At 35.0% G+C, this 20,106-nt stretch overlaps 1 protein-coding gene across 1 annotated transcript in view; it reads left to right on the plus strand.

Moving 5' to 3' along the window:
• The first annotated feature begins 1,237 nt into the window (after nucleotides 1–1,237).
• The window catches only part of LOC136030579 (uncharacterized), a 33,971-nt gene continuing 15,102 nt past the window's right edge, over nucleotides 1,238–20,106 (plus strand). Inside the window, exons 1-3 of the mRNA XM_065709649.1 lie at nucleotides 1,238–1,294; nucleotides 3,545–3,772; nucleotides 19,619–19,885. Of these exons, the coding sequence (XP_065565721.1) occupies nucleotides 1,238–1,294; nucleotides 3,545–3,772; nucleotides 19,619–19,885 (552 nt within the window). The remainder of the gene's footprint in view (nucleotides 1,295–3,544; nucleotides 3,773–19,618; nucleotides 19,886–20,106) is intronic.

Genomic DNA, 20,106 nt, shown 5'->3' on the forward strand with positions numbered 1-20,106 from the left:
CTCAAGCTTTAGAAATATCCTATTCATGTGTTTCTGGCTTTAAAAAAAATTATTTTGCACGATTCTGACTTTTGATAAATTCTGACCATGTGCTCTTGTTGGTGTACCAATAGATACTAGGTAGATGCTAGGTAGATTGAATCCCCACTTCTCTTAGGAATCAATGGGAGATTGGCTTAAATGGGTACCCAGAATAAATGCAATATAGTTTTGGCGGAACGTGATTTAATTTGTAAACTGGAGTGCGAGAGAGAATATAAAAATGAACAAAAATTTACCCAAGAAAGTGTGTGAATGATAAAGTAGTTTTAGCATTGAATGTTCATGAGGATGAATACTTGTACTACGAAACACACATTAATGGAGACTTTTTGGAAATGTGTGTTCGCATTGTCATAAGAAAATTATATTAAGTTTCTTTGGAGTACCAAAACAATACAAATGTTATTATGCTGGATGTTCAAGAGCAAAATCTCCAGAGAAACTATTTCTCGCGGAAAATACAAAGCTAAAACTAACAGTTGACTGTACAATCAAGCTTCATGCTTATGCTTTTCGTTATACCTTACTTTAGATAGATCTTATCATCATCTTTTCTGGTATTAGCATGCCGAAAATGGCAAAAAGAAGAAAGTCATGCTGCTCTAGGAATACCATGAGCCATATTTTATGTACATGTCAGAAGTGTAACCTCCGTAAACACAATATAATAATAGACAATGAAATCTCAGGTAAAATAAAAACGGCATTGGGAAATAATATCTCTAACGAAGGTAGATATGAACTAACGACAAACATAGTACCTGCAAAAATCAATGTTGGTATTGAGTGTATCACTCATATACACAACAGATACGTCCATTAAGTACAAAAATAGAAGTGACGAAACGCTTAATGCGCTTATAGAAGAAATCGGTATAAGAATAATGTATAAATCAAGTGGAATAATGAATATTGCACGGGTTATGAAGTAAGAGAATAGAATTTCTGCCCTGTCAAAAGAGAACATGATGAATTATTTTATGCAAGGGATTTAAACATCCGAAACTGTTTAATGATATTAAAATTATGTAGTAATGTACATGATGGTGTTTCATTAAAATTGTTATTTATGATATTTTGTTATGATCGTTTCATTGTGTCATTATTTGACCTCTCAAAATATCCCCATTTCAAGACAATTGAATTGCATTGAAACAAGAGAAATACCATCAGAAATACCCTTACTCTCAATATAATGCCGTTGGAATCCCTCTATGTCTCAATGGAGTGGGTCAGTCTACCCCATATTACCGTAAGCGACATATGCGTAAGTTCCCTATGCTCCAATACAATAGTGTCAGGACTACACAATTTGCCTATACATTACCAGACGAAAGAATCATAAAGAAGACAGAAACAAGAACTCCACTTGACTGCCTTCAGTGCTAATAATAAAGTAATAAAGATAAAAATCTATAAGATAAAATAAAAACTAAACTTTAAAACAAACACTGAAGCTAAAACTGGAAATAAGCTTATAAATTGCTGTGAGAGACAAGCACTTAAAAAAATTAATTATAAGTCTTATCTAAAAACAAACTTAAAAAAATAAGGAAATCAGATATTGTAATTAAAAAACACAAAAATTAAACATAAAAATAGAAACAGAAACAGAAAATGAAAAACTAAAATTGAAGAAAAATGAAACACTAAATTTAAAGTAACAAAAATTAAATGCAATGTTAAATTTACCAAAACAAAAACAAAACACTGAATTTGATCAATAAATATATACAATTTTACCCTCTCTTTATGTTTAGAATACTCGTAGTTCATATATAAGACCACATTTGTCGACGAAAAAACACTATCAACGCTACATATCGTTTGGCGACACTTGGTATTTTTTCAAGCTCCGTAGTCATTTTTCGGGAATTGAGGTCAGACATTTATTTTTAATTTAATTTTACCAACTACACTGTTAAAATTATTTATTCTTATTATTACCCTGAAACAAAAGTCGCCAGACGCTAAACGGCTTTGATAGTGTTTTTTTTTTTCGTCGACACTAGCCTATTTCCACTCTTATAAGTTACTACTTTCTTTTATTCAAGGCTTCATTTCTGCTCAGGTAGGTTGTTAGGATTGTTTGTGTATTACTTTTTATGGATAATAAATATCTTGTCTTGTGTAGTGCATGCAAATAGTTTGATAACTATAGTAGAATGTAGTATAAGTATTTTTTGTAAGATTTCTAATGTTTGTGTAATTAAACCTACTTGTAGGACTAACCAAAAATGACGCAACTAATTAGCATATCACTATAATTAGCAACTTTTGATTGCTGATGATGTCTAATACTGATTATGCAGACACTATTGGTAATTGAATCACTATTCCTAAATGGTTAACACAGTGAAATATTCAAATTCTGCTTGTATTACGAGGAAACCCTGAGTGTAAAGTACATTTTTTAAATTTTTCATAAGTCGGAAATATTCGGATTTACTTCCCACATTGTTTTCCTTTTCTATATATATATATATATATATATATATATATATATATATATATATATATATATATATATATATATATATATATATATATATATATATATATATATATATATATGTGTGTATGTATGTTTGTATGTATTTCTATACATATATATAATCCACCTGTATTTTTTGTCATTTTTAAAAATCACTAATAATTATAGTAATCTCGTTAACTCGTCAACTAGTAATCTTAATTCCTATAATAATATATTCACACCCAAAATCTGTGGCACCCAAGCTTTTCTCTTACGTAAAAAATGTGTCAAGTAACCTAGGAATCTAAAATAATTGTTATTCATTAAAAATTTAAATTGGTGAATTTGCTTAGTATTGCTGAGAAAAATTTGATTTTTCTCAGCAATACTATTTTTTGTCAACTGAACATTTAGTAATGTTGACTTTAATGTAACATAGGTGTGACAAGAGGATTACCAAACTAGAGTGATAATTAACACTGTGACTGAGAATTTAACTATGTCCCAAAGTTCACTTGCAAAGATGTATAAGATAAGTTATTTATTTCAAAAATTTTCTATTAATAGCTCAGAAGTGCCGAGATTGAATTTCTAAGTTATAAAAATATACAAGCAAAAAAAAAATCATCAGAAAAAGCACGACAACTAAAAAACTGGTAAACAATCCCAAAACAACAATATTAGAATGATAAATTATTCCTTAGTTTCCATCATTAAACTGCAAAATATCAGCCGGTTAAAAAGATAGAAACTGATAAGATGTGTGTCAGTAATTATAATGCAAATAGCTAAGATCCTAAGCTGATGACAGACATCCTAAGATACTCGAAGAAATTCCAGGGAACGGAAGCCCTGATTCAAAGTCGTGGTGGTAACAATAGTACTAATACTTCAAAATCATATGCTTAAATCCCACTTTTGATAATTTTTTTTTTATTAATGAAAGCCTATCGCTGCTATTCAAAAGATGTTCAAATACTTTTACAGTTTCCAAGATGTTTATTATATAATTCATTAACGTTGTAGACCGACCGTCCCTGGTCTTTGAATCCTACTCGAACTGAAGCAAGTGTTGCTCCAAATATGGGTGGTGGTGCCCTTGGAATGTCGCTAAACATGGTCTCAACTGGTCTTGGTTGGCCTGTACCAGGAATGCTTGGCCTCGATTCTGTATCAAATATAGCTGGACAAGGACTGCCTTCTAATCAACACCAATCTTGGAATAAGCCAGATGAAACTAATTTAAAGGAACTGGTAAGATATATTTCAATTCATAGACTTTTGTTTTCAACACTTGTTAATTAATGTTAATTGTGTTGCGAGAGCAACACTTTGGTTTTGTCGTTTTTTTTTGTTTTTTTTTGTTCCTAGCACCCCGATTTCAGCTTATTCCTAGAAAGTGGTAAGGGTCTAACCTCTGCGGTTTTTACGGAAAGTGTGGACCTTAGGCCGGATTGATGAATATGACTTTACATTTTGGAAAGCTTCGTAGAACTCTTGCCTGGGGCCAAAAAGGATGGTTTTTGCTTGTCCTTGAGCCAGAGCCTATAGTGTGTGAAGTGAAGAGGAGTTGTATAGCCTATGTCAGAGAGGACTATCTGAAGTTATGCAGCCAAGCTTTCGTTTCATCAAACCATGTTTCTGCTTTCGAGTGGAAAGCTCCGTTCTAGCTGGCAAGCAGGCAGGCACCAGTTTCAAATTGAAGATGGACTAAAATCTATAAGTGTTAAATATATGCGACAGCTACCCTGCCCCACAGCCAATATATCTTCTTTGAGTAATAAATAGAAAAATTTAGAAAAGCAAAAAAGCGGCATTTTCCCACGGGTCCGAAAGTGCAGCCATCTATTGTTTCTACCCATTTCTGTTCGTGATTTTAGCTGAGTTTATCATTTGGTTTTTCGCACTTGGGATTGCGGTAGAGAAATGGTATCAGATGTGCCTCTTAAACTTTAAAAGTTCTCTCATTGCTAAAGAAATTAGAGTTTATCCTTTGCTCCTTTCTAAGTGATGACGTTAGAAAGTTGGCCTACGGCAAAAAAGTCAACTTTTGAACTAAGACAGATAGATGAAGTATATGTCATCCATTTTTTTGTACAAAAATTCCTTCATGAGATATACCAGTTTGAAAGTTTAAAGGGGTTGACAACTTCAGTAGTAAGGTACACACTGAAACCAAAAATAGGCCGATACCAATTGTGAGACATATAGGGGAGTTGTAAGCAACAGTCGGCTGTTAGCTCATAATCATCCTCGGCAATGAGGGGTTCGCAACTCTTACTAGTTGGTGTACCTATTTTTTGTTTCCGTTGTATTTGATGGTAAGACCAATTTGGTTCAAGTGGTAAGACATGTAGGGGACTTGTAAGTAATAATCGGCTGTAAGGCTACAATCATCTTTAGCAATGAGGAGTTTGCAACTTTTGCGAGTTGGTGTACCTAGTATGTATTTTAGCATCCTTACAGATTAACAACTTCAGCGTTTAGTCGCAGCGAGGAAACAAAACCAAAGTGTTGCTCTCGCAACACTTTACTCGGCGAAGTCGAGAAAAGGTTGCCGCAACACCTCACGTTGCCCATGCAACGTAAATCTAGTTATGATTTATGTTGTTTCATTACGATGAATCTCCTCAAACTTCTTTTTTCCCTGACTTCATCTATATTTCCAAGTGTTTTCTGAACATTTTCGTAGATTATCTTAAAATTGTTATTAGCAGTTAAAGAGTATTTTCGGACAAATCCTGTTGTTTCTATATTCGCTCTAAAACAATTTGCATTTTTTCTTGAACTGACACTTAAGATGCAGCTTCCTTAGCTTAGTTCCTCCTGTGCCGCCAGAGGAACCCTGGCATCCAGAAAGAGTCGTCAATCATCCTAGACATGTGCTGCTGCCCTCATACGTATTCCCTCTGGTAGGTGTGACGAAGTGCTTTTTTCAGTTTTCTCTTCAAAAGCTTCTGAAATATATCTTTTTTGGAAATATTTTTCATATTTGTATGTATCGAACCTGATAGCCACCAAAATTTATCCGTCGCAGCTTACAGCCTTTATCGTCAATCATGAAAGCCCTGTATTTTATAGATGTCTTTAAAATTATATTTTTATATTCTCTTATGAATTATCCAATAAGTTCAATTTTTTGTTCTGCTATGTACGAGACATACGGCACGGAGTATTTGTACCATACTCGTCATAAATATTTCAAATTTATGTTTAATACTTTCGTGTTTTTTTTTTTTTTTTCTTGTGATCATCGTAGCTTGGAAACCACAGGAGGTCCATAATCAAAGTTTTTTTTTTTACTTTTGGAAGTCATGAAACGGGACAAATAGTTCTTCTGGAAACTGAAAATTTTCAAAAATTTTCCATGAAAAGAATTTAAATAATTTTTGTCTATCTATTCTTCTAAATCGTTAAAAAAAAGAAAGTGTTTTAACTCTGAAAATGAATCTCCTAGGGAGCATGTCATGTCAAATTCATACAGATCATTTGAGCATTATCGAGAACCTCAGGTCAAATTCCGTATTTTCCCTAGATTGAATGTCTGGAAAATTTGACCTTGAAATTTTTTATTTCCTTGTTTTATAAGATTATCGGTTTTTGATGGAATTTTCAAAAATATAGCATATATATAAAGCTTTAGCCCAGAAGGAAATAGACAAAGTCCAGCTACTACCCAACTCATAGACTGGTAGGGAAAAGAGGGGATGGTGGTTTCGAAAATTTTGTCGACCTTACATCTACCAGAAAGGGTTGTCGAATCTCAACCAAATTTAATGGGAAGTACTTAGAAATTATACTTTCACTTGGAAAGAATTAGTATCCTAGAAATTCGTACCATCTTTCTAGTTGTTCAATTTTGGTTTACATCAAACTACGATGAGGGAAAGGGAGGTTTAGGTTTTGTCATCAGAGCATCTACCAGAAGGGGTTTTCAAATCTCGACCAATCTTTGTACACAAAGCACTTGATAGTTGCTTAACCATTTCTTTGGGGAATCATGAGATGATCCAATCTCTGTTGGGGAAGAAGGGGAGGTCCCTAAGTTCTTGTTATTCCTACAGCTAGCAGAACGGGTTGTTGGATTTTAATTAAACCTGATGAACATGTGGTGTCTTGCTTGGTAGTTTTGATTTCCGAGTCCCATTTTGTTTTCATGGGAAAGGGGACATAAATCTTTTAATGTGATTCTTATAGAACTTCTTAACGAACTTCAACAAGGTTGTTGCCAAGGTTGCCAATTTCGACTGTGTGCCTATTGGGGTAGTGGCCTGGTCTAACCTCTGAGGGGATAGGGTTTCTATTATCTTGTCATTAGGACGTATACCAGAAAGCAGTGCCTAATATCTCAATCTTACCGTTTTGGGTTTAGGGTGTAATCTGACTGATTTATGTGCTAGGGGACGTCAAGTCGTAGATAATCGTAAATTCTAGTCATTAGGGTATATTCTGAGAGAATTTGTCAGATCTCAACCTTACATAGTCAGAAGTAACAGTGAATATCCTAGTTATGCTCTTTAAGAGATTGGGACCTACCTGGCACCTGTGGGGTAAGAGGAGAGGGATCTTCAAATGTTTATCGTTAACACATTAACCAGGAGACGTTGAGTTGTAATTAAATTTTGATGGAAAAGAGTTGCGCTCTTAGTGTGGAGAATGTGTCTAGAATTACTAGGTCGATTGGTGAGATTCAACCAATCCAGAACCATAGCCTACAGACATAGTTTTGAATATTTGGTACACCTTCTTATGAAATTTACAGGCGATAAGCAGTAATTGCTTAGACTATGAATTGGTAACAACAGAAGGACAATCCAACCATGGTCTAAAAAGCTTGAAGGGATGGTCAGCCTTGCAAATCCCAATATTGGCAAAAGCTGAATCTTAGAGCCTTGGCCCTCTTATTTTAGCATTTGTTCTTGAAGTATCTGGGGTGAAAAGTCAAACTTTTGCCAAAACAGTGGGGTAGGGGAGGAGGGGAGACTCTAATGTATGGAATAATTTCTCTGCAATGTTGCTCTTTACTTTCATTCGATTCAACTTTTTTAATCATTTGATTTTATTTGTTAAGACGATACCCTAGGTTACCCTAAATATGAGCAGAGTACCATCCCTTCAACCCTGACTCTTTATACTAAAGTTGAATTTTTGTGTAACCATTCTTCAAGGTATGGGGCATACCTTCAAGGTATGGGGCAATAGATTCTGTTGATGCATATATTGTAATCATGTCTTTTGGAATTTATTTGGAATTATATCCATCTGTAAAAACGTGAACTCTATCAAATATTTCTCAGGTGGCTGAGGTCTCAAACATGAAAAATAGATCTGAAGTCAACATTTTCATTTCAAGGGGAGTTCTTTGAACAAATCTTTTTATAGGACTCCCCCCCCCCTGCTTCTTCTCTTCTATGGAGGTAATCATATGAATGTGATATTTTACGTTATACTTCAAATATTTGTGTAACAAGATGCAAGTTTTCATCTCGCAGCACCTATATTACAGACTTAGCTTATACACATTCCTCAGAATAAAGGGAGATTAGAGGTGAATTATCCACCCCCCCTTGCCGCGCCTCTCCTCCCTTCTCTTATTCCTACCCAAAGGATCAGTGAAAATTCAACAATCAGGCATGGAAGTGGAGGAGGAGGGTTGAGATATCCTCCTCCTTTTTATACAAAGACACCCACCGAATCGTTTTCATAATAGATGGTGTCCAATCGCATACAATGTTAGTAATATTATAAGGCCTCAGATGAATAACTCAGTTAACTGAGACTTAAAAATAATTATTCTTATCAACTGTTTGTTTTTTATAGACTGTGTCTATCTTTTGGAATGAATAGGCAACCGCGCGGCGCTATGCCGTCTGAAACTGGTTTGCATTGGCGCTCTTCCGGCAAAAAATGTGACAGAAAACGTAACTTTGCTGCAGTTTAATCTTCTTCTTTTTTCAATGAAAAAGGGGACAGTAACTTAATATCGGGTTGGATGAGCCGTATCCCAAAGTAATACGCTCATTTGTTTGGTATGGTCACCTCTGTGAAAAAAGTCAAACAAATAACGCCACGGTCACCGTCTATCTAGAAAAATAAAAATTACAAAATTTCGTGTTTTCTAAATAAAGGCTTGCAACCTCTGTTGTTGGGGGCCCTTATATGTTGAATTTAATTTTAAGGTTTTAAATTACTTTAATCTTGCTAGAGGGTTTAGAGGCAGGATGGACTCGCAAAGAATCTTCCTATACCTCCCATGTTAAACATTTGGAGTTTGCCTGACGTTCCTGAATTAGTGATTTTGGCGGTTTTTATGTCAATAGAAGTAAAAAAAAATCTGGTGAATATTTTGGTATAATCAAATCTTAAAGCCGACAATTATTTTTTTTATAATTCCAAAATAATTATAAAACCTGTTTCGGGTTTGCATTCTAGATTGCTATGCTTGACATTGTTGTGTGGGGTATCAAAAAATAGAGCAAAAAATTTTCTATTCATCAATAAGAAACTTTTTTCTCTTTTATATACCTCCTGGCTGCAGTCCCTTCAAATACTTTACATATTTGTGTTCCGAAATCAAAATTTCCCCTCAAAAGGTTAGATTGAGCTGTAATCGGAGCATCTAAGAATGCAAAAATTACACCAAGGGGCTAACCACTCGGATTGTTCAGGAGCGATTCAGTCAAGCATTATTTAGTTCTAACCTGTTTAAACAGAGTCTGGAGAAGAAGTAAGGTGCAGACACCAAACTGCCGGTTAATGAATATATCAGAAAATTGTATTGCATAAATAATTAAGGATAAGCTGCGTCTAATCCTAGAGATAAATTGAACACAGCACAAGGGCCGAATAAGAAGCAATGGTTTTATTTTAAAAAGATTGATCTATCGTTTTGTTTAATTAAAATAAATTCAGGACAAATTTATGTATAGTAGTATAAGTACAATTTTGCATAATCTTCGTACTGAAATAAGAATTAAAAATATATAAAACAAGCTAATTAATAACTAATGAATGAAACGAAATAACTAATGAACGAAACAAAATGTCCCCAGAATATTTAAATTGGTTATAGCAAGACCCGAGTCTTGCTGTAGAACTACCAAAGCAAACTACAAAAGCAGTCAATGACCAGTCTCAAGTCCAAGGCCTTTCCAAGAAACAATCCAACCCCTTGGTAAATAAACCCCAATAAAAATTACCCATACTAAAGCAGTCAAATGACCAGTCTCAAGTCCAAGGCCTTTCCAAGAAACAATTCAACCCCTTAGTAAGTTAAACCCGATAAAAATGGTCAAAACCCTAATAAAGTTCTTATATAGTTCTTGGTATTGACCACAGTAACATGGGAAAAAAAAAGAAATATGCGAGGGCTCCATTTGCCAAATGTGCAAGCCCATCGTGAAAAGTTGAAATTAAATTATCGGGCTAGAGGGAGACCGCGTTTACCAAAATATATGTTAGAAGACAAAACGGATGCTTCGGTTCACGACGAATCAAGTTCCGAAGGAATTGGAACAAATTCCCCTTTTGTGTTGAAAGTTATCACTTCTGGAAGAAATTTGGGGTCAGACCTTCTAAAAGGCTCACGCTGGATTGTGGATCTGCCTTACCTTTTTGAGAATTATGAAAAGCTCGTGATTCGCCACATGTAAGTTTTTTCTTTGTCTTTCATTTTACGTCATTGATTTACTGCTATCAAAATTATTAGGATGGGGAATTATTCTGGGTTGCAATTAATACAACTTGTACCTTATTAATTCTTGATAATTGTCTTTTCTGCTATAGAGAAAGAATGTTCGATAACTTTTAAAGATATTTTCATCCCAAAACAACAGAACGCTCCGACGGTATCTACTTAGGTTGGTTTAATTTCACTATTGTTGGTTTTACCAACAATTTAAAGCTTATATAGAATAATTGGCAGTTGTTTCGCTATTTCTTTAGCAATCTCATGTTCGTACTGAAGTTCTGGCTCTTCTCTTGTCATATTTCACGGGTCATCTATCACATTATTTTCAAATTATGGTTTAGACCAGACAAGATTTATTTCTACAAAACGGCTATCACAAGCCCAAAAGGGCCAAATTCACATTTTAGTGTCAATAAAAAAATTAAAAAAAAATGGTGAATGCCAATCAGTAATAAATATCAAACCAGTTTAAACTTATAAAATTGCAATCAGTAAAAAAGTCAAACCATAAAAAGTTGTAATTTAAAACCGGGAAAACAAATTTAAACAAAATGACAATTTAGTTTACCTTGCAAGAATTGTAAAGTTTGCAGTTGCAAAATAAGCATTAAAACTACAAGTTAAAAGTGGAGCGATAAGAGCGAAGGGTTAGTAATTTAAAATTTCAAATATGTGAAGGATGAACGTTCTTCTATATCTTTCAGTGGAAACTCTTATTTGGGCAAGAAGGGGGATTTTTGTTGAATTAGAACGTGGGGCAGTGGCGTATACAGGGGGCACCCTCCCCCTGACATAGTAGTAGATTTGTGGTTGGGACCGCTTGCTCTGGTTCTTTTAGGGACGAATTTTTTTTTTATTTGGTTTTAAATAGTCGAGTTTTTAGTAAGTTTTTAGTTATTAAGGCTGTTTCTTTTTGTAAACAAGTTTGAAACAAGGTTTCAGTTACTTTTTGCAGTCTCTAATAGATTTTTATTAATGATGCATGTCCCCAAAAAGTATTTAATTAAATTTAAGTTTATCAAGGGGATCTGTCCGTATTACCACAAATGCCAACTGGGAGGCAAAAATCTTCATTCGTAAGAAGGGGAGATTTAAAATTCTGACTTAATCCGCTGCTAATAGCAACAATAAGAAAGCATTATATTTCTATTTCTTTGTTCTATTTTTCCTGCTACGCCATCAAACGAACTATTGCTTAATGTTTAATCAACAATTAGTTCCAAAGAATGTATGATACCAAAATATGGTACTAATTATTTTTTTTTGACAATACAAAGTTTAAGTAACTCGATATAGTCGCCAGAAGTACAAATGCTAAAAATTATGCAGAAAAGATTAAATATATTATTTTTTCGTAGAGGGTGAACAACCTTTTAATTGTGTTTTATGGCGAGGTGGTTCTTATAAACTTACTTTTTTTTGTATCAATATTTCTAATTGACTTTAATTTCAATAGAACTCATCAGATTTTATATTAAATTAAAGTCCATGTCCACTACCTACCCACGACTTAGAAATTGTTGCAGTTCCCTTTAAATTAATGGTATTTCTTTGTCCACAAGTTTATCGGAGTAACCTTTCATGTACACCCCCCCCCCCAAAAAAAAAATACTAGATCCGCCCCTGACGTGGCGGGTGGGTAAATATTCACTAGGGAAAAGAGAAGTAGTACAAGGGTTATGCACGATATTGTTGGCAAAATAATAAGGAAATTTGTACTCTCATTTCCTTAAGGGTGACTAGATTTGCTTTCCAAAGAAGGGAAATTTAAGGCCCTTTACCCTGTTTGAAAATAATTCTTAGACACGTTTTTTGAACTGCCTCTATTCTGTCCCACAATTCATTGGACATGCCAGAATGGTAAACAGAGAAACAGAAAAAAACAAAAAAAAATGTATTAATCTAAAAACGTTCAGAAATAAAATGAAAAAAAAACAAGTTTTTTAACTGAAAGTAAGGAGCGACATTAAAACTTAAAACAAGCAGAAATTACTCTGCATATTAAAAGGTTTTCACCCTTCTCAACGCTCTGCTCCTTATGCTAAAGTTTTTTACTGTTTTAAAAAGTAAACTTGAGAAAAAGAGTCAAAATTTAGCGTAAAGAGCAAGGTGTTGAGGGAGGAAAAGCCCCTTTGATATACGGAGTAATTACTGTTCGTTAATTTTGCTCCTTACTTTCAGTTAAAAAATTTCTTTTTATCATTTTATTTCCAACATAAAGCGAACTTACCAGTAGAGGTAATTTCGAACAGTTCGTGGTAACGAACTGTAGTAAGGAGCGACCGGGCTCAATAGTAACCAAAGCTCTAAAAAACAGAATTTTGATATCAAGAGTTACATCTCAAGAATCGCACTTTTATGCCAATTTTAAATATGTGAGTTTCATCATCAAGTTTAGTCTTACCCATCAAAATTTACGAGCCTGAGAAAATATACCTTATTTTCGAAAATGGGGGAACCTCCTAAAAGTCATTTAATCTTAAAGAAAGTAACACCATCAGATTCAGCGTATCACAGAACCTTATTGTACAAGTTTCAAGCTCCTATCTACAAGAATGTAGAATTTTGTATATTTTGCCAAAACACAAATCCCAGATGCGTGTTTATTTATTTAATTCTTTTTTCCAAGGGTGATTGTACCGACCCAGTGGTCTTAAAATTTTGCGAGAGGGCTCATTCAAATGGAAATGAAAAGTTCTAGCGCCCTTTCTAAGTGACCAAACAAATTGGAGGGCACCTAGAACCCCTCCGACGCTCATTTTTTCCAAACGTCGTCCGATCAAAATCCTGATATAGCCATTTTATTCAGCATAGTTGAAAAACCTTATAACTATGTCTTTCAGGACGACTTACTCCCCCAAAGTCCCCATGGGATAAGCTGCAAGTTAAAAAATTTGACCAGTGTTTGCACATAGTACTGATTATTGGGAAGTGTACAGACGTTTTCAGTGGGATTTTTTGGTTGGAAGGAGGGGTTGAGAAGAGGAGGTTATGTTTGGGAAACTTTCCATGGAGGAATTTGTCATGGGGAGGAAAATTTTCCATGAATGGGAGGGGGCAGGATTTTCTAGCATGATTTAAAAAAACAATGAAAAAATAAATATGAAAAAGTGTTTTCAACTGAAAGTAAGGACCAGCGGTAAAACTTAAAACGAACAAAAAATATTACACATGTAAGGGGTTCATTTCCTCCTAATCTCTCACTCTTTACGCTAAAGTATTTTTTAGTAATTTCAATTATTTATTCTTCGGCCTTTGTGATTCAGGGGTCATTCTTAAAGATTTAGGAAAAAATTTAAGCTTTAGTGTATTGAGCGAGGTATTGACAAGTGGGCGAGCCCCCCTTATATACGTAATAGATACCTGCGAATATAGAAGTTCGTTAGGTAAGCTAATTCGTAAGTTACGTATATTTTTACTAATGAAAACCATCGTAAAAAACTACAAGCTCTAGTTGCCTTTTTAAGTAGCAAAAAACTGGAGAGCAGCTGGGCCTCCTTCCCCGCTCATTTTTCTCAAAATTGTTCGATTAAAATTATGAGAAAGCCGTTTAGCCATAAAAATAAAAATTCAAATTTCGTTTTAATTATTCATCTGCGCAGAGCCGAAATCAAAACATGGATTAACTAAAAAACGTTCAGAAATTCAATAAAAAACGAATTTTTTTAAAAGAAAGGAAGGAGTAACATTAAAATTTAAAACAAACAGAAATTACCCAGTATATGAAAGGGGCTGTTCCCTCCTAAACGCCCCGCTCTTTACGCTAAAGTTTTTACAGTATTAAACAGTAGAGTTGAGAGAAAGAGTCAAACTTTAGGGTAAAGAGTGGGGCGTTGAGGAGGAAACAGCCTCTTTCATATACGGGATAATTTCTGTTCGTTCTAAGTTTTAATATTGCTCCTTACTTTCATTTAAAATACTTGTTTTTTTATCTAATCATTAAAAAGTACGGATAAAGGTTCTGAAAGAATGTCTGCAAAGGCTTTAAAGGATTTGAGAAATAAACTAGCTAATTTGATCCTCCTAACTCATAAAAGCATATTGGTATTTTTAATCGTACTAATGAGAACTTTGTGAATTACTCGAATAAAAATTTAAATGATAGTTGAGATGCAACTGAATTTGGGGCACGGATTTTTACTTTGAATTTGATTTTAGGGAGTCAAGTGAGACTTAATTTTTCTTGGAATTTGGTTAGTAATTTCCGTTGAAATTTGGTAAATCGACACGGGTCTGTTTAGAGGGCATTTCCTGTCATGCCCCAAAGGATTTTGTAAAGTTTTGAAATACTTGGCTTTCCTGATTGGTAGTTCCAGGACAGTTTTTGGCTTGGATACATACATAAATAAAATTGGGTGGTTTAATCTGACAATGAAATACAACAAACTTTCGGTTAGATCGTATAATTTCCACTTCTCACGCATTTCTAGCTATATTTTATATTTTATTTCATATTTTAATTACCCTACATCGCTCACTACTCTACATACTAACTATCCTTTTTGAAGCTATAGCACTTTCCTTTCTACCAAAACAATAAAATCGCTACTTTACTATTTTACTTCCTCACAACCAATTAGCATTTTATTTACAGGTGCCAAGACATCAATTTGGTTTCAAATATGATGTTTTCTAAAGAACATAGAGCTGGATTGCGCTCAAGACTCATCTTCAAATGCGAATCATGTCATGAGGAAGCCAAAATTCACACAGAAAAACCCCTTGCTCCTAGAAGGCTTAAAAAAAAGACTCAACGAAAACCGTAGTCAAAAAACGGAAAAGGACTGATTTTGATAGTATGAATACTATCAGAAAGAAACAAAAAACAGAAACAGGAACAGTAAGTGTCAACAAAGAGGTAGTGGTTGGTGCAATAAATGGTGGGATGACTCACGCCCAGGTTCAAGAACTTTTCTCTACCATTGGAATAAATACCCCGTCTCAAAAAGTCTTTACGAAATTTGAGAAAGAAATTTGCGTAGAATTGGGAAAAGTTCTCTATGACAATCTTATCGAAAATGGGAAAACCGAGCGAAGGATGGCACTGGAAGCAGGTGAGAAAATTCACCCAGATGGAGCTGTAGAGACATGTGTTATAGCTTATGGAAGCTGGTGTACACGAAGTTATGGGAATAGGTATCGTGCACTCTCAGGCTGTGGAGTGGTGATAGGTTTCTATTCGAAGAAACTCTTAAATCTAGGAATTAGGAACAAATACTGCTGTACTTGCGTGAAATACAGGCATCAAGTAAATAGATCTGTTCCTGAACATACATGTTTTATGAACTGGCAGGGGCCCAGTACAAGTATGGAGTCAGATATATTAGTTGACGCATTCCGAATAGCAACATCCATGCACAATCTAAGATATACTCGATTTGTTGCCGACGGCGATTCGAGTACCCATTCTGAAATTATAGCAAGGGTACCATATGGCAGAAATGTAGAAAAAATTGAGTGTGCTAATCATGCTTGCAAATGCTTGAAAAACAGACTATATAAGAAGCAGCATGAAAATACCGAATGCAGAAGATTTCTTAGTGCCGCAATAATAAAGAAAATGTGTGATTTTGCCAGAAATGCAATTGTATGTGCCACCACAGAGAAGAAAAGCGTGAAGGATCTCATCAGTGCGCTGAAGGCAATTCCTCTACATTTTTTCCGTAGCGACCATAAGTTTTGTCCTACACGCTGCTTGTTCTCCGGGAAAGTTCTACTGGTCAATCCTGAAGACACCCTTAGCAACATCTTTCTCAGCCATGTGTATTCAGCCTTTGATACGCTGACCAGAAGGGCTCGTCTACTGATAGGAAACCACACGAGCAACCTGGCAGAATATTTTATGAGCATAGTTGCAAGGCTTATAGGTGGCAAAAACATTATGGTTAGCCAAAGTGCGCGATATACCACCCGTGTTAAAGCAGCAGGAATCCGATTTACGAAAGGTCACTCAGCTCGCCTTGAAAATTTCGAAGAACTGTAGGATCTAAACCAAGTAGGCAGTTGAAAAATCTTGCACAACAGCGGGCCATGACTACTGCTCGACGTAAAAAACTGTCTGCTAGAATGCGCCTTTTCACTAATACTTCCACAAAACTCCCTTCAAAAGAAATCAGGGAGCCAACCGGAGCAGACAAAAACTACAGCTCGAACGCAACTGCTCCGGATCTTGATTGCAGTGCGCTCGAAATTGCAAAAAAAGATTTTTTGACTCGTCTCCAATGTACTGCAACAGAAATCCTCAGTATCGAAAAAGCCACTAGGCTTCAGAGAAATTCTATCGATAATAGCTGGATAGAATACAGAAAAAACAGAAATACAGCTTCCGTAGCTGGTGCTGTTTGTAAAAGGCGGTTGAAGACTGTGGGTTCATTAGTTCGGCAGCTGCTGTATCCCAGAAACCACCAAACAAAGGCAATGGAGCTTGGTCATATGTATGAGCCTGTAGCTGTTGCAGCTTTTGCAAAGAAAATGGGTTGCATTGTGAACTCTGCTGGGCTTTTCATTCACAAGGAGTATGGGTTTCTATGGGGCAGTCCGGACGGGATAGCAATTTTTCCTTAGGTTGAGAAGGCTCTTTTGGAGGTGAAGTGCCCTTTGACAGCAAAAGGGCTTACATTGGAAGAGTGGATAGCGCTTAAAAAAAATACATGTCTAGAAAAGAAAGTTAATAGTGAAATAAAGCTGAAAAGAACACATGACTACTATTACCAAATTCAAATGCAATTGGAATGTTGTAACATTGATTTTGTATACTTTGTAATATTTTTAGGAGAAGAGGAATTATATTATGAAAAGATTGGTCGTGAACTTGAATTCTGGTCTAACAAAATGCTGCCAAATCTACAAAAATTTTATTTTGAGGCACTGTTACCATAAATTGTCGACGGAAGGTTGCCAAGAAGTATGGAGATACGAGAACCGTTTATATAAATCAAACTGTGCTAGGTATGGGTAGTTATCATGTGTCATTACAGTCTTATCCGAATACAAATTCAGATATACAAATACTCAAGCAACAATCGAACTTTAGAATATTTTTTTAATGAACCCGTATGGATAAGCTAAATAAAAAAAAAACAAGTTTTTTTAAACTGAAAGTAAGGAGCGACATTAAAACTTAAACGATCAGAAATCACTTCGTATATGAAAGGGGCTGCTCCCTCCTCAACGCCCCGCTCTTTACGCTAAAGTTTTTTACTGTTTTAAAAAGTAGAATTGAGAGAAAGAGTAAAACTTTAGCGTAAAGAGCGGGGCGTTGAGGAGGGAGCAGCCCCTTTCACATACGAAGTAATTTATATTCGTTTTAAGTTTTAATGTTGCTCCTTGCTTTCAGTTAAAAACATGTCTTTTTTTTATTTAATATCTGAACGTTTTTGAACTAATGCATGTTTTGATTTTGGCTCTCCACAGATGAATAATTAAAACGAAATTTCATATTTATATGGCTTTCTCATAATTTTGATAGAATTACTTTGAGAAAAAAGGAGCAGGGGAGGAGGCTTAGTTGCCCTCCAATGTTTTGGTTACTTAAAAAGGCAACTAGAACTTTTAATATTTTACGAACGTTTTTGCTAGTAAAAGATCTACGTAACTTACGAGTTAGCTTACGTAACGAACTTCTGTATTCTGTTAGTGTTAAATTTTAATGCTGCTCCTTACTTTCAGTTGAAAAAACTGTTTCATATTTATTTTTGTATTGTTCTATTTTGAAATAAGGCTAGAAAATCCTGCGCTCCCTTCATGGAAATTTTCTTCCCCATGACAAATTCTTCCATGGAAAGTTCCCCCAACATAACCCCCTGTTCTCAACCCCCCCCCCCCAACCAAAAATCCTCCTGAAAACGTCTGTACATTTCCCAATAACCATTACTATATAAACACTGATCAAAGTTTGTAACTTGTAGCCCCTTCCACGGGGATTCTGGTGGAATAAGTCGTCCCCAAAGACACAGTTATAAGGTTTTTCGACTATGCTGAATAAAATGGCTATCTCACAATTTTAATCGGATGACTGTGGGAAAATAATTAGCGTAGGAGGAGGCCTAGGTGCTCTCCAATTTTTTAGATCACTTAAAAAGGGTACTATATACTTCATTGTTTATATATAATTCACTTGTATATAACTTCATTTCCGTTGGAATGAGCCCGCTCGCAACATTCTATGACAACTGGTTCGATATAATCACCCCTGGGAAAAAAAATCCATATTTTTGCTGATAGAAGCTTAACACTTCCACGGTAGGGTTCCCTGATAGGCTGATTCGGATGGGTGTAATTTTGGTTTTATTACTTTTATCGGGTGTTTCCCTCTATTTTCTAAAATAAGGCAATTTTTCTTAGACTCGTAATTTTAGATAGGTATCTCATGTATTTAAAGTCAGCATTAAAATGCGATTTTGTTCATGTAGCTATTGGTATCAAAAATCCGTTTTTTAGAGTTTTGGTTACTATTGAGCCGGGTCGCTCCTTAGTACAGTTCGTTACCACGAACTTTTTGATAACATGAAATAAATTCGTCACTTCGCTGCGAGCAATTATTTAAATTATATTTTTCTAAATAGGTCTGCATGAAGTAAAAACCCGAAAATATGTACTTTTTATTTGTAATTTCCACAATTTTATACCGCGTCTCCTGGCAAATAATGATGACCAGACCACAGGCACACACGCAGGCGAGGGATTCACCCACCTCCTCCAAAAAAAAATCTCGAATAACAATTTCCCTAATTTTCTCCTCGAATAATAGTTCTTTTCCAAATAAATATTCCTATTTACTTGTCGAATTACGAAGAATGAATATACATTAATCGTAATTTTCAGTGAGAAACCCCTTGAGTTTAATGACGGCAGTGAAATCTGATAACCTGGTTCAAAGACCTATTAGATTGTCTAAACGTCAAAACTATTTTTTTTTTTTTTTTTGCCAAGCTCAAAAAAGTCTAGGTAGCCATTTTTTCTTCATTTTTTTTAGATCATTCTTATACTGATTAATATAAGTTTCTCGCCGTTCAGAATTGAAATATTTTATTGCTATAGTGTGAACACAACATCAGTTTTTCTTCTTCTATTCTCGCTGAGAGACTGGCTTGCCATAGTGGCTAACTTTGTAAGACCAAAATGACAGCCGGCAGACAAGAAGATTGTGTTTGACAAGATATTAGCAATAAAAATCTGTAATATATTTTCTTTGTGCCTGTGTTTCTCCTTTCTTGATTTCTTCAATGCTTCTCTCTGTAGAGAAGAAAAATGCATCTCTTTTGTGAGAAGAGCCCCTAAAAAAAATTTAAGAAAGATAAAGAGAATGGAAAAAAACAATAAGAAAAGTCGACTGATTTTTCCTTTTTTTTTCGTTCTATATTTCTTCTTCCTTTATATTAACTACTTTCTATCACCTTTTTTTTTTCTAGGAAGAGCAAAGAAAGCAAGAAAATGAAAAGCGGTTGCAAGAAGAAAGAGAAAAAGAGGAAAGAAAACGGAAGGAGGAGGAACGCCTTCAGGGAGAACTATTACGCCTTGAAGAAGAACGTAAGCAATTTGAAGAGGAAAGGAGGAAATTTGACTTGGAGAGGTTTAAATTAGAAGAAGAAGCTAGACGAAAAAGTGAGCAAGAAAAGAAGTTGCTAGAGAAGGAGAGGGCTAGGAAAGTAGAGGAGTTAAGAAAACAATCAGAGGAGGTAATTTAATTTTCTTATCGAACCACTTAATCTAGTAACATTGAAGACCTTTTTGGTTTTATGTAGGTCTTAAGCTAATATGAAAGAGCATGTGAAATTCATGAGAGGAGAAAAATCGAAATCGTCAAAAAAAAGGGAAAGGAAAACAACCAACGTTGCCTAGTGCTATCTTCCGAAAGAAATAAGATTAATTATTAAAGCCTGCATACAAATAGGCCTAT

Source organism: Artemia franciscana, chromosome 8, assembly GCF_032884065.1.
Source record: "Artemia franciscana chromosome 8, ASM3288406v1, whole genome shotgun sequence".
NCBI lineage: Eukaryota > Metazoa > Arthropoda > Branchiopoda > Anostraca > Artemiidae > Artemia > Artemia franciscana.